The sequence below is a fragment of the Suricata suricatta genome, chromosome 10, assembly GCF_006229205.1.
Source record: "Suricata suricatta isolate VVHF042 chromosome 10, meerkat_22Aug2017_6uvM2_HiC, whole genome shotgun sequence".
NCBI lineage: Eukaryota > Metazoa > Chordata > Mammalia > Carnivora > Herpestidae > Suricata > Suricata suricatta.
Window position 1 is genome coordinate 71,052,756 of NC_043709.1, and position 12,857 is coordinate 71,065,612.

The 12,857-nt window shown below is 40.2% G+C and overlaps 1 protein-coding gene across 2 annotated transcripts in view; it reads right to left on the minus strand.

Moving 5' to 3' along the window:
• Positions 1-12,857, minus strand: part of PDZRN4 (PDZ domain containing ring finger 4) — a 350,607-nt gene that overhangs the window by 54,798 nt on the left and 282,952 nt on the right. For both annotated transcript variants that reach the window (XM_029955731.1, XM_029955732.1), the window contains exons 4-5: positions 8,834-9,090; positions 5,723-5,825 (exon numbers count right to left, since the gene is read on the minus strand). In XM_029955731.1, coding sequence (XP_029811591.1) covers positions 5,723-5,825; positions 8,834-9,090 — 360 coding nt within the window. The remainder of the gene's footprint in view (positions 1-5,722; positions 5,826-8,833; positions 9,091-12,857) is intronic.

The window sequence follows — 12,857 nt, forward strand, 5'->3', positions numbered from 1 at the left end:
AACTTAAGTGTCTGTCAGTGGATGAACAGATAAAGCAGATGTGGATTATGCGTGTGAGTGTGTGTGTGTATGTGTAATGGAATATTATTCAGCCATGAGAAAGAAGGAATCCTGCCATTTCCTACAACATATATGGACCTTGAGGACATTATGTTAAGTGAAATAAGTCAGAGAAAAATTTGCATAGTATCATTATATGTGGTATCTAAAAAAACTAAAAAAGTCAAATTTATAGGCAGAGTCAAAAATGGTTACCAGGGACTGGAGTGTGAGGCAAATAGGGAGACATTGCAGAAGGGTACAAATCTTATTAAAACAGGAAGAAATACTGGGGCTCCTGGGCAGCTCAGTCGGTTAAGCATCTTACTCTTGATTTCAGTTCAGTCATGATCTTGTGGTTTGTGAGATCAAGCCCCACATCCATCAGGATGAAGCCTGCTTGGGATTTTCTCTCTCCCTCTCCCTCTTCCCCTCCCTCACTTGTGTTTTCTCTCTGTCTGTCTGTCTGTCTGTCTCTCAAAATAAAGAAATAAACTTAAAGGAACAAGGAGAAGATATCTGTTTTCTGCCTGGCAGTCCTAAGTTCCTTTCCAATTCCCTGTTCAAAAAAAGCACAAAGAAGGGTGCCTGGGTGGCTCAGTAGATAAAGCGTCTGACTTCAGCTCAGTTCATAATCTCATGGTTTGGTTTGTGAGTTTGAGCTGAGCTGCGTGGGGTTCTGTGATGACAGCTCAGAGCCTGGAGCCTGCTTGGGATTCTGTCTCCCTCTCTCTCTGCCCCTTCCCACTCATGCTTTATCTCTGTCTCCCTCAAAAATAAGTAAACATTAAATAATTAAAAGAAATTTTAAAAAGGCACAAAGAGACTGCACTGCTCAGAATTTGGTTCATGAGGACAACAATGGGCATCCTCTTCCATTCATTGATAAGTAGGAACACCCATTATGAATAGAGTGATATCATATAGTGATAAACAGTCAACTAAGGTGTCTGTCCTCACAGCCTGTAAAGGAGTCACAAAGCTCTGCGCATGCCCACTAGATTTTTCTCTCAGTTTGTTTCACAAGTCATGAAGCTGCTCAAAAAGATATGACTGAAATCTTGTGAATGTCTACCCTCTTGTTATTTTTTTTGAATGAACATCTCATTGATTCATAATTCTCTTTTCTTTAACTATGTAAGAGAGAGATTATCTACTTAAATTGTCACAAGTATTCTGCACATATTCATAAGGATCCAGCTCTGGGAAATAAATTTTGCAAAATGATACTTCTCAGCATAGCACAAGGGTTTACTTATACTTTGTATAAGAATTGCCAAGAGGAAGCTAATTAATATGCTAAATATTCTTTGCTATTTATAGATACTGGCCCAAATTTGGTTTTCAGTGGACATGTACATAGAACTCTGACATATACTTGTCTTCTCCTGTCTACCTTGAATACCTCTTCAAGCCAATTTGTAAATTCCTTCTCATTTTGATGACCATGTATCCATAAGAGGAACTCGATGTGCACTTACTTCAGGCTGTTGAGTGTTCAGCCTGATCTTAGGGGGAGAAATAGAAATGATTTTGAGTAGCATTCTAGGTGATGGAAACCACCAGACTTCTAAGTGTTACTTAAATGATTTGCTTGTCTTGGCCGTCCTAATGCATTATACTACCAAAAGGTTGTACTTTAGTATTAGTTCAACATCACCTTTCTGACTTTTCTCTATCAGCACTGACTTTTGAGAGTTAATGGCAAATGCTGCAGAAAATTCAGCATCTCCCTTGCACTCTGACAGTGGCAAACGTATCTTTATTAGGGGTTGCATGAAAGGGCTCTATATTTCTTGAAGCCTTTCCCTTTAAATTATTTCTGGTAGAGGTTGGATTTGAGACCTGCCTCTGACTTGCTAAGGGCTATTTATGATTTATTTCAACCTTTAGCTGGCTCTGGGAAAAAGAAATGCACAAAGTTGAAAATAAAGAAGAGAAGACGCTTAATCCTCAGTGGTATTTCAATGGCATGGAGCACCTTGACTCTTAGGATGGGTGCGTTATTTAATTTCTGATATTTTTATTCTTTTGCTCAAAAAATAAAATTAAAATCCTTTATCATTTTTAATTAGAGACAAGTGCTATCATTTTTGAAAGAGAACAAATTTAAGGCTGTGAGTCTTAATGTAGGCTGGTCCTCTGAGACTTTTCTGAAGCACCGTGAGGAAATTTTAAAGCCAGTCAAATAATTTTCTTAGGCAAAGTGCTGATAGCCCATGGTGAGATATGGGTGTCATTAAAATTTCATAGAGGTCCCTAACACACCAGAGTCACCATAACATTGACACACTGACTATAATATCTCCAAAGAGGCATTTGCTGCCTATCATGGCTCTGAAGGGAGCTGTTTCAGTCTATCAATGCAATAATCTGCATGTTAAAAAGTCCCTAAATATGTATTTACAAGATAGTCAGATCTGTTTTGGTCTATTGGGTCAATAATCCATGCTCTAAAAGCCCCTAAATATGTATGCACAAGATAGACAGATCAGCTTTGGTTCACTGAGTCAATAGCAAGCAGGCCTTCAAAAGGGGCCTATATAAGTTGCATAGCTGGCATTTTAGCAAATTCAGAAATGCAGTTCTGTACACTTCCTGACTTTTAGAGAGTGGATTTATTATGCTAGTTTCAGCAGATGCCAAAAGCTGTGTTTCACTCTGGCCCATGATATTGTGCTTTTAAAAAGTCAGGGGAAAAACACCATAGCACAAATTAGATCACAACTTGGAGGTGAATGATAGAAACGCACGCATGTAGGCAAAGCCCTGGGCACAGGCATGGATGCTGGCCTTCTGACCGTGCCTCTGCCTTTTCTGGATCACCATCCAGATGCATCCACCTCTCAGCTCGCCAGCCTGTGCTTCCCTGCTGTCCAATTCATCCCAGTAGCCAGGGGGATCTGGCTGGCCTTCAGCTCTTCTCCAGCAGCTCCCCATCCTCATAGTCGAAGAGAAAGTTCCTTCAGATTAGCCCCTCCTCATTCTGACTTCATCTCCTGCCACTCTGGGTCTCACCCATGCTGCGAGCTCCTACTGGCTTCTGCTGTTCCTTCAACACGCCAGGCACGCTTCTGCTCCAGGTCCTTTGTACTTGGCCTTCCCTTCATCTGGAGCGGTGCCCCCTCATATAGCTACATGGCTAGCTCTCTTACTCTCTTTAAGTTTCCTTCGAGAGAGGCCTTCTCTGACCCCCCTGTATAAGACAGCAACACTCCCTCCCAACACCCCATATTTCCTTCCTCCATTATCCATGCTGTTCTCCATGAGCACCTATCACCATCTAACATATAAGGTCTCTACTTATTTGTCCACCTTTCTCCCCTAGAGGTTAAGCCACACTAGGGCAGTGCCTTCATCACTCCCATACTTAGGTAAGAGCCTGCTATATTTTAAGTCCTCACTAAATATTGATGATACAAATGAATGAAAAGCAGAGGGACAAGGAATCTTCCTTCTACTTCCCTGATTGCCTGCTGATGTGTGGTCATGTTTAGGCCGAGGAGAAATGGGTATCTTTCTCTGAGATGAAGTCTTTTCTTTGGCCATTAGACCTATTTCCGGTAGTGTCTAGGAGGCACAAAGTGTTGGATGAAAGTACTCATCCATTGCATCCTCAGAGCTCCTGGGTTATGACAGAGCTCCTGGAGGAACTGGGGTCATCTTAGCTGTTCACAGAAGCACTTGACCAGTCTGCTTCTAAGTACAATAGTCCATAAGATGGGGCTGTCGTTTCTAAATCGGGATTCCCCACGTAATGTGGCATCCACAATCAGTTTTGGTGATAGCAGCAGACTCGATTTTACAGTCTAATCTGACGCGGTCAGGAGGGCTGGGGTGTGCCGTTCTGCCACGCAGGTGCAACAGACTGAGGAGTACTAGGTAGAACCATTACTCTCCCCTAAGTCTGGTAAATTATTCTTGGGATATTCCCCTATGCCTCCACCTCTATCTTTAACCATGGAGAATGCTTTCCAATGCGTCCTTTCTCATGATTGAAGCCTGTCACAGTAACTTCTTCCTTATTTAAATTTCACAGGAACATTCTTTATTTCCAATCACTCAGAAAGATGCCTTTGGCAAGAGAATCACAGCTGACAGCAAATTAATGACTATGATGCTGTGATTAGTCGAGATTACAGGCTACAGAGGACCTGTCTGAGCATTTACTGCTGTCATCACACTAATGCTGGCATCTATTAGAGTTGTATTGTTCAAAAAAGAGATGTGGTTCAGCTACAGTGAGCCCTATACAAAGGTAAGAAAATTTGTCCGTATTGTAATATTCAATGATACGGTAATCAATGAAAGCAATTTTTACCATTAACCTGCTTAGCCTAAGTAAGTCTCCCTCCCATGCTCTCCCTCTGAACACAGATTTATTTTGATAAAGCTTGAAGGCACCAACTAAATAAAAAGCCGAAGTGATCTAGGTAATTCCAGTCCCCACGCCCAAAGTATTCATTAATGGAAAGAAAAACATCATTTAATCTTAAATTATTTGGATAAGAGACTCAATTTTGTAATTTATTTCTCATAAGAAGACAAAACTTAATGGATATATCAGGGCATACCTGTCCTTGAGTGGATTTATAAAGTAAAACTTTTCAATCAACATAATGGAGAGGGGATAAAAAATCAGCAGGAATAACAACAACGCCACAACCATTTACTCAGATACCAGGTACCACTGCACATCCTTCCAGATCCCGGTTGAAAAGAAATAATGGTTTCTGTAATCCTCAGCAATGACTTTTGTGGGGGGAGGGCGGGGGGAAAGATTTCAAATAAATGTCTATTTGCTTTAGGTGAGCTTCACTGAATCGGCCTTATTTGATTTCAGATCCTCCTAAGGGAAGAGATTTCAGGATTTCCTGGTTGTAAAATGGAAAAGAACATTTTGCTGAACTTGTATGACATCATCTAAAGCATTAAAAGGGCAGATAATCATGGGTTCTCTGCCTGTTTACCAAAGCTTCTTTACCTCCTCAATCTACTTTATTTCCAAATGTCAGAGTGGTTTGAAGCCTTTCAAAGATTTATAGACTGCAGCAGCAGAGGAAATATTAGGATAAATCCTTTAACTTTTGTGAAAGCTTTTAAATAATTAATCGATGGGCTTTTGCAACTGTTATATATCACAGTACACATACTCTAACATATGCCGTATGAAGGCTAAACCACAAAGGGCATTAGGCCATCTCTCTTTCTAGAAAGCCAGTGAAACTACATTTTAGAGCATATACTTGAGTCACAAATAAAGAGACTATTGAATAAGGGAAGGAAAATAAAACTAATATAATACAATCTAGTTTATCAGTGAAAATCAAAATACTATACAATCAATGAAAACAGTAAGCACAATCTTGGTTTCAAATAGAATTCCTTTTTCAAAGTCTACTTGGAAATTACCTTACACTATAGAAAGAAGGAAAAATGTACCTGATAGAATATTTATAAAAGGCAACAGAAATGTGAGCAAATTATTTTCAAGCTTATATGATAAACATGTTTTCCAATATATTCAAAATACTAGAACCAAACAGCTAAAACAAATAATACTTAAAAGAACTCACCCTACATATGTAATAGATAAAATATCTCTTGCACGAATAAAGTTTTTCTTTGCTAGGCAAACCCCCTCCACTATAACTTCATGAAGAAAATGTGAAAATGATCTTACCTCATACTCAAAGTCTTCTGCTCTGTCTGCGTCAGCAGGCAAGCTGGAAAGATACTCATTGTCCTCATAAAATTCATGCTCCATTGGATGAAGAGAATGGCAGCTATAGGGAATGTAGGAATATGGTAGAAGTGGGTCAAAAAGTTGGCTTGAAGATCAAAACTGATTTTAAAATTTCACTTGAGTCTTCTCTGCTTTGCAATAAGACCTGTAGTGATCTAGCCTAGAAGTGAACTAAAAGCTCAGAAAGAGCAATTGCTTTCTTTTTCCCCTACAATGGGTCTGTCAGTTGGATTTTCTGAGAGAATACCAAGAGTAAGGGTGTATGGCCAGAACTGCACTCTGAAGAGTTGATACTACCTGGCCTGCCTTCATTCCACCAAATGTGACTGGTCCATACATGGGTGTGTGGCCTTTGAGACCGCAGTCTACCCAAACAGGTGGGCTTTGTAATGAAGTACTACCAACTTCATAATACATAGCCCCAAACTGTTTTCTGAACCTGTTTTCAAAAGCACCTATTTTTCAGACTGTAAAACGTACTTCTATTACCCTCATTCCTCAAGACCCTCATAACCCACACTTCCCCCTCCCTGACAGAGGGCCCGTGCACAAATATTAACCAGCATTCATGGTGACACCTCACTGGAAATTCCTAGAAAGCCATAGGGTTTCATAATCTTTTCAGAAACTTCCTGGGGATGGAGAGATTAAAGGAAATGATGGGGACCCAGGGCGTTGTACATGACTTTTATATATCTGCTTTTGGAAAGAAAACTTTTAAATAATTTATACAAGTGCTTTAAAATGACTATGTGGTATGATATGGATATATATTAGACCATATGAAGGCTAAGCACAGTTTAACAGCAAAGGGCATGAGAGCATCTCTATTTTTAAAAAGCCAATGAAAAAGCTTCAGGGTATTAACCAAGCTGGTGGCAGGTGAGACCTTTAAGTCCTGCTGGTGTAGACATTACTGAGAAACTGGAGTCAGTGATATAAATTAGTTTCCTTATCTCCAGCTGAAAGGCAAGAGAGACGCACCCTGGTGCCTCACACAGTCCCTTCTCACTGCTACCTGGCTGTCATCCCCTGTAGAGGGTTAATCAGGGTGAACCCCGAATAGCAAAAGCAGTATAAGCGGCATCTTGCTTACTGGTCCTAATAGGTATATTCTCTTTGCTTAAATTTAGACTGACTCTGAAAATCCTTTTGGGCTGGTAAACTGTTGAGCTTGCTGCTTTGGGCATCTGATGCGTTTCCCTGGTCTTTTAGTTGGTAAGAAGGGAGCCCTGCCAAGAGGGACACCTACCTTATTATCCAATAAGCATTTATCGCCTATCAGATGCTAGGCCCTATGCCAAGGGCTGGAAATCTGTTGGAGCACAAAATCCAGTTCTGGCCCTATGAATTATGTAGAGCAGTGAGCGGGACTGCTTATATAATGTGATATCTAAGAGGAGATATGGAAGCTGTGAGAGCAGACTGGGGGGATGTCCCTTCTGCAGCCCTAGGTAGTTTGCTAGAAGAGGTTGCCTCTAAGCTAGGACTTATGAAGAGCGACATAGGATACTGGTTAACAGAGCGAGTGCTGGGGTCAGACCTCTGAGGCTCAGGAGCCTGGCCCTATCACTTCCTTGCTTTGTGACCTTGGCCAAATTACTTAACATCTACCCTGGTCCATGATGACAATAATGCAGTGTACATCCTTAAAAGATCATTGTGAGGACTAAATTCATCAATGAATGAAAACCAGTATTACCTAACACATGTCAAATTAGCTAATATAAGTTAGCTATTATTCATTCATTAAAGAATTTATTAGAAGGCTACTCTGTATCAGTCTATACTAATAAATATTATATACTTGTTTGCTTGTGTGTTCTTCATCTCTTCCTCTAGAAGGTGAGCTCCAGGAGGTTGGTGACTTTAGTTTTGTTCCTGGTTTTATGCCTCGCACCTAGTTCCAGTGCCTGACGTAGGGGGCTACTTAATAAGTAATAGACACACGAATAGAGTCAGAAGCAAGATAAACAGAGCTCCTATCCTCCCAGGACTTGAAGTTTCACGGAGTGGCTTCCAAAACATGGGTGTACATTAAGAACAGCTTGGGAGATTTCTGAAAAATGTTGGCGCCTGGGCCTCATGCTAAAAACTCGTTTTTAATTGGCCTGAGGCAGGATTCAGCCATTACATTGATACCACCTTTCAAAATCCAGGTGATTCTAATGTACACCTGTGAGCCACTGGAATGAGCCTAACAAAAGCCAGTAAAGAGCAGGGAAGTGGCATGGTCAGATCCATGTTTTACAATATGCAGAATGGATTGCAATGAAAATTCAGTCCAAGGAGACTGTTGTTCTTATAAATCAAATTCTCCATAATGTTTGAATATTTGCTTTAAAGCTCACGGAACAAAATATATGGGACAAAACATACTTTCTCATAAAACAAACCTGTACAAGTAAGATTATTTGAATAAAATATCACTAACTGCCTTGAGATTAGGTAAAAATTGGGAGGAACTATTCATTTAATAGATTCTTCTTTCACGGCGCTCTGTACTTACTGACAGCCAGGATATTTTGTTTACATCTCAATATATTGGATAATTGCTTTCTTTGGAGAATTGCACTTTAATTAAATTAATTTACTAGCTTTTCCTTTAAAGAAGAGAAAAGCAAAAGAGTGAAAGAGAGAGAGGCGACCCACAGAGGAGAATATAGTGCCAACATGCCACTTCTGTGTCAGTCTTAATAAGGTTTTTGGCAGCGTTGGTGAGAGAAGCTATTTCCCTGACCAGTGCTCATGAGTGGCATGAGGCTTTTGAGGCCTGGAAATAGGAAGAGGAAGGAATCAGAGCCAGAATTTCCCACTGCTCCTCAGCAAGCAGGATTCCCAAAGTGAAGCAACTGTGTGGGTCAGGGAAAGTGCTAGCAGGGACGGCTGAGAACTACTGGCTACAGCTACGGCAGAGATATTTCCAAACCACTGAGAGCCTGTCTCTGTGACTGTCAGCTTGCTAGCGTCACTGATTCTCTCCAACATCTACTCGAAACAGCTGAATGCCAACAAGTAGGGCTGTGGGAGAAATGACAGAAGAGATACCTGTCTGAGAGCAGAAATGGACAGATGTCTGGCACTGGAGGGGTAGGTGGCCTAAGCTTGGCCAGGGCCATAATGTGTTCAAAGGTGATGTCTGTCTGAGTGCTGGCGTCCGTGAGCTGCACTTCCGGGGCCGGTCCATACACTGGCTTACTGAGAGGTGTCCGTCTTAGCACCTGGACCACGATGGGCTCCTTGGCATTTCGGAAAGCTTCCACTGCCTCTTCATGGGTGGCCTTTGAGAGATCCTTCCCATTGACCTGTGAAGATAAAAGGACATTGCTCACCTCAGAGTAAAGAACAGAGAGGCTGTCATCATAGATTAATAAAAAGGTGGGAGGGTGAGTTTGAGCCAGCTCTGATATGAATTTTGTAATGCAATATTTAATCAGACACCAATGTTTATTGAACTCTTTACCAATATGCAGAGATGAAGATTAGGAAAACAATTGCTTCTTGTTTCTTTAGGAAGTACACCATCAGGTTCTTCAGTAAAGACTTAAATTTTCTAAAATAATTTTTTAACATTTATTTATTTTTGAGAGACAGAGAGAGACAGAGCATGAATGGGGGAGGGGCAGAGAGAGATGGAGACACAGAATCCGAAGCAGATTCCAGGCTTTGAGCTGTCAGTCCAGAGCCTGATGTGGAGCTCAAACCTGGGAATGGTGAGATCATAACCTGAGCCAAAGAAGGACATTTAACCAACTAAGCCATCCAAGCACCCCTAGACTTAATATCAGTCTCAGAAAATGTTCACTCAAATCTTCAGATAGGTAGAAATCTTAAGTATATCTTTCTTTTTTAATGATCTATCAGTCTCTTGGTAGCATTTGCAATATTTAATAAAGTCTTACTGGCCTGAAATCCAACTTTTAGGGTGTTGTCAATTTTCTTTCATATTAAGCATTTCTGAATACAAGACCGTATCACTGTCATGTACATTTTATCTTAAATCCTTGTGATTCAGTGTGGTCTGTGGACCAGCAGCTAAGCGTCACATAAGAGATTGTTAGAAATGCAGCATCCCTGGCCCTATCCCAGACCCGCTGAATCAGAACTGGCATATTAACAAGATCCCAGGTGATTTAGATGCACTTGAAAGGAACAGTTCTCTAAAATATCTCTGAGTATACTATGTGCCTTTGAATCCTCACCTGTGTTTATGTATACCCATTTATGACTCTCCAGGGTAGCTCTAAACAGAACAGGGAAATAGGGAGCATTTGCCTTTGCCCTCCATCACTGCTTCTCAGCAGGACCAACCACTGGCGTTTGGGACAGAAAGATCATTGTTTTTGTGAGACTCTCCCATGCCTAATTATCAAGAGCCAGAGCCGTTCTCCAGCCTTCGTGGCACTCCAAGCAGCCACACACTTTTCTAAACATCCTTTCCAGCGGCAGTATGGATAGCTCTCAAACAGCTGTCAACTTATTTCTCTAAAATGGGTCCCGATAACAGAGTCCTTTAGTGGAAGTTGTGTTTTAATAAAGGTCTACAGCATCAAGAAATAGCTTCACAATTCCCACCCTAAACGAATCAATAATGTTGGCTTTTGCAAATAGGAAGAGATACTTGGGGGCACAATGCTGTGCTTAAAACCCCTGAAAATATACCATTTCTAAACAACTCAGCTGCCAGCCTGGTGGGGAGGCTCTGATAACTGCTATGCACCAGCAAATCCTTAGAGATCCCTGGGTGCCTTAGAAAGAAGCAAAGGGAGTCACTGAGTTGCTGTCATAGAGCAATTGCTGACATCCAAATGAGCACATTCTCTCTCCCTGAGTAGACAAAGAATATGTGTGTGCTCAAGAGTAAGAGTGCGGTGTTTGGGGGTAAATGATACAATGCCAGGTAGAAATCGTCATGTCATGTAGAGACAGGCTTAATGACCTGGAGGAGCTAATTTACTCAATGGACCCTAAAAGAGTTAATGTGCCTTCAAAAATTGAGCAATTAAGTTTCCTCACCAGCAAAATATGTCCCAGTACAGTTCTTGGATCACTAATAAGAAACTTTAGTAGAAGTTGTGAATGGTTACCTACCAGTGTATCCATACTCTCTATTCTGTAAATTATCACTCTGATTGTTTTCTCCAAGGACTAAACTGGAACATGATTGCTGAATTTTTATTGGTATGACCTTGGTATGTCTGGATGACGTCGGGCACATGAGAGTACATGAACAAGGGGCAGGTATGGACATAGTCATTCCTTGAATTGTTGGACAATGCCACTTTGGGCTAGGGCCACCACTGTCTCCTGAGGATGTATCATCAGTGAAGTCCATGAATGAAAAAACACAACCTAAAATCTAGCCTTTCATGTTGGCTGGTATCATCTTTATGTTTCATATTGTGGTCAGTATTTATAAATTCCAGGGTTGTAGAAGATGATCAAGTGGTAGATTAGATGTTCTTCCAGAAGCTATGTGGTAGGGAGAAATTGATTGCCCTTTGTCTCCAGGCTGCTCACTTTGTTGTGTCCCTTCAGTTTAGTAAATATCCATTCCTGCAAAGTCTTACACACTTCCTACTATGAAAAGAATTCTCAATCATAACCCATTATCGACTACTTAAAACCTAAGGGAACATGTCAATATGTTAAAGCTTTTCATTTAAAGTGACCTCCAGCAGTAGTAGAATGAAAGAAGACAGTGCCCTTTTTGAAGGACCTCAAGCAGTATCTGAGAGTAAGGGGAAAAAGAATTTGTGGCCAGGGTGTCTTAGTCACACATTAAATCCTTCTAATACATAAATTGTGTGTCATTAGGTAGTGGACAGACTAAAACCATTATTCTATTTCTTCCTCAAGGTGTCTCAGCACCTTGCCTATAATCTAGTCTTGGTATTCCTTTGTTTCAGTGATTTTCCAAGCAAGGATAATTTTAAAAAGTGGGCTCCTTACTGGTTAATGATTATTTTTTCAAAATCCAGAAAAGTATAACAATTTCAGCAGAAACATAAAAATTGCTAAAGAGTATTTTAGGCTGTGATATAATTAGTTCTTATTATAATGCATAGCATATGCACATAATGTTAGCACTCTTATAGCAAGATCAATAGCTATTGATTTTAAGACCTGTACATTCATTCATTTACAATTATTGCATTTATATGCAAATTTTTTTTTTTTTTTCTTTAAGGACAATCAAATACAATCTTAAAATAGGACAGTCAATAGAATCTCAAATATCTTACTTCCCCATTGGGAATGCTCTTTTCTTCCAGTTATCATGCAGCTGACCTCTATTTTCATAAGCTGTTTAATATCTCTCAAAGTAAAGAAGTCTATGACCTTTAAAGGCTCTGTCTCACGTGATCTCTTAGAAAATGTAAGCACTGATGATACAAAACACTTTTTTGCACTTCACTTGAAGTTCATCAACATACTGTTAGCCTACCAAAAGGTCACCATTTTATAAATTATGCCTTTCACAACAAGAGAAAAGAATAGTTTAATTGGGATTTTCTGGCAGTTGCTTTGCTCAGTTATCATCAGTTATAGCTGGGAAGAAGAACGTGGAAGAATATCTGAGCTTTTAATCCTATACAAAAATTTTGTAGTAAATTACCAAATAAATCAATAGCCACACTTCATTTTTCTCAAGTGGCTCGATCCTAAACCAACAATAAGGTATCTGTTATTTCATGGTGCCACATCCTTATCATTCTATTTCATTACCATTATTTTCTCTACCTTCCTCTTTCCCTTGCTTCCTACCACCCCCACCCCCCTTCTTCCTTTCTTGTCTCAACCTTGCTTTGGTATGAACAACATATAATTTTTATTTGTTTTGTGAAAATGAGACAGGAGATGGAGAAGCCCTCTGATAACAGTGTCCCATTTAATATAAGTAGCCAGAATGTTCTAGGTGCCAAATAAATGGAGGGAAGCAAAAGTCCCAGAAGACTAAGAGAAAAGTTGATTTTCAGGAGATAAAACTAGAGAAAAAGGGTTGGGAGCAAAACTGATGGGAAGAAAAGAAGGTAATTTGAAAATTAGGAGAGAAACATCCACCTATTAT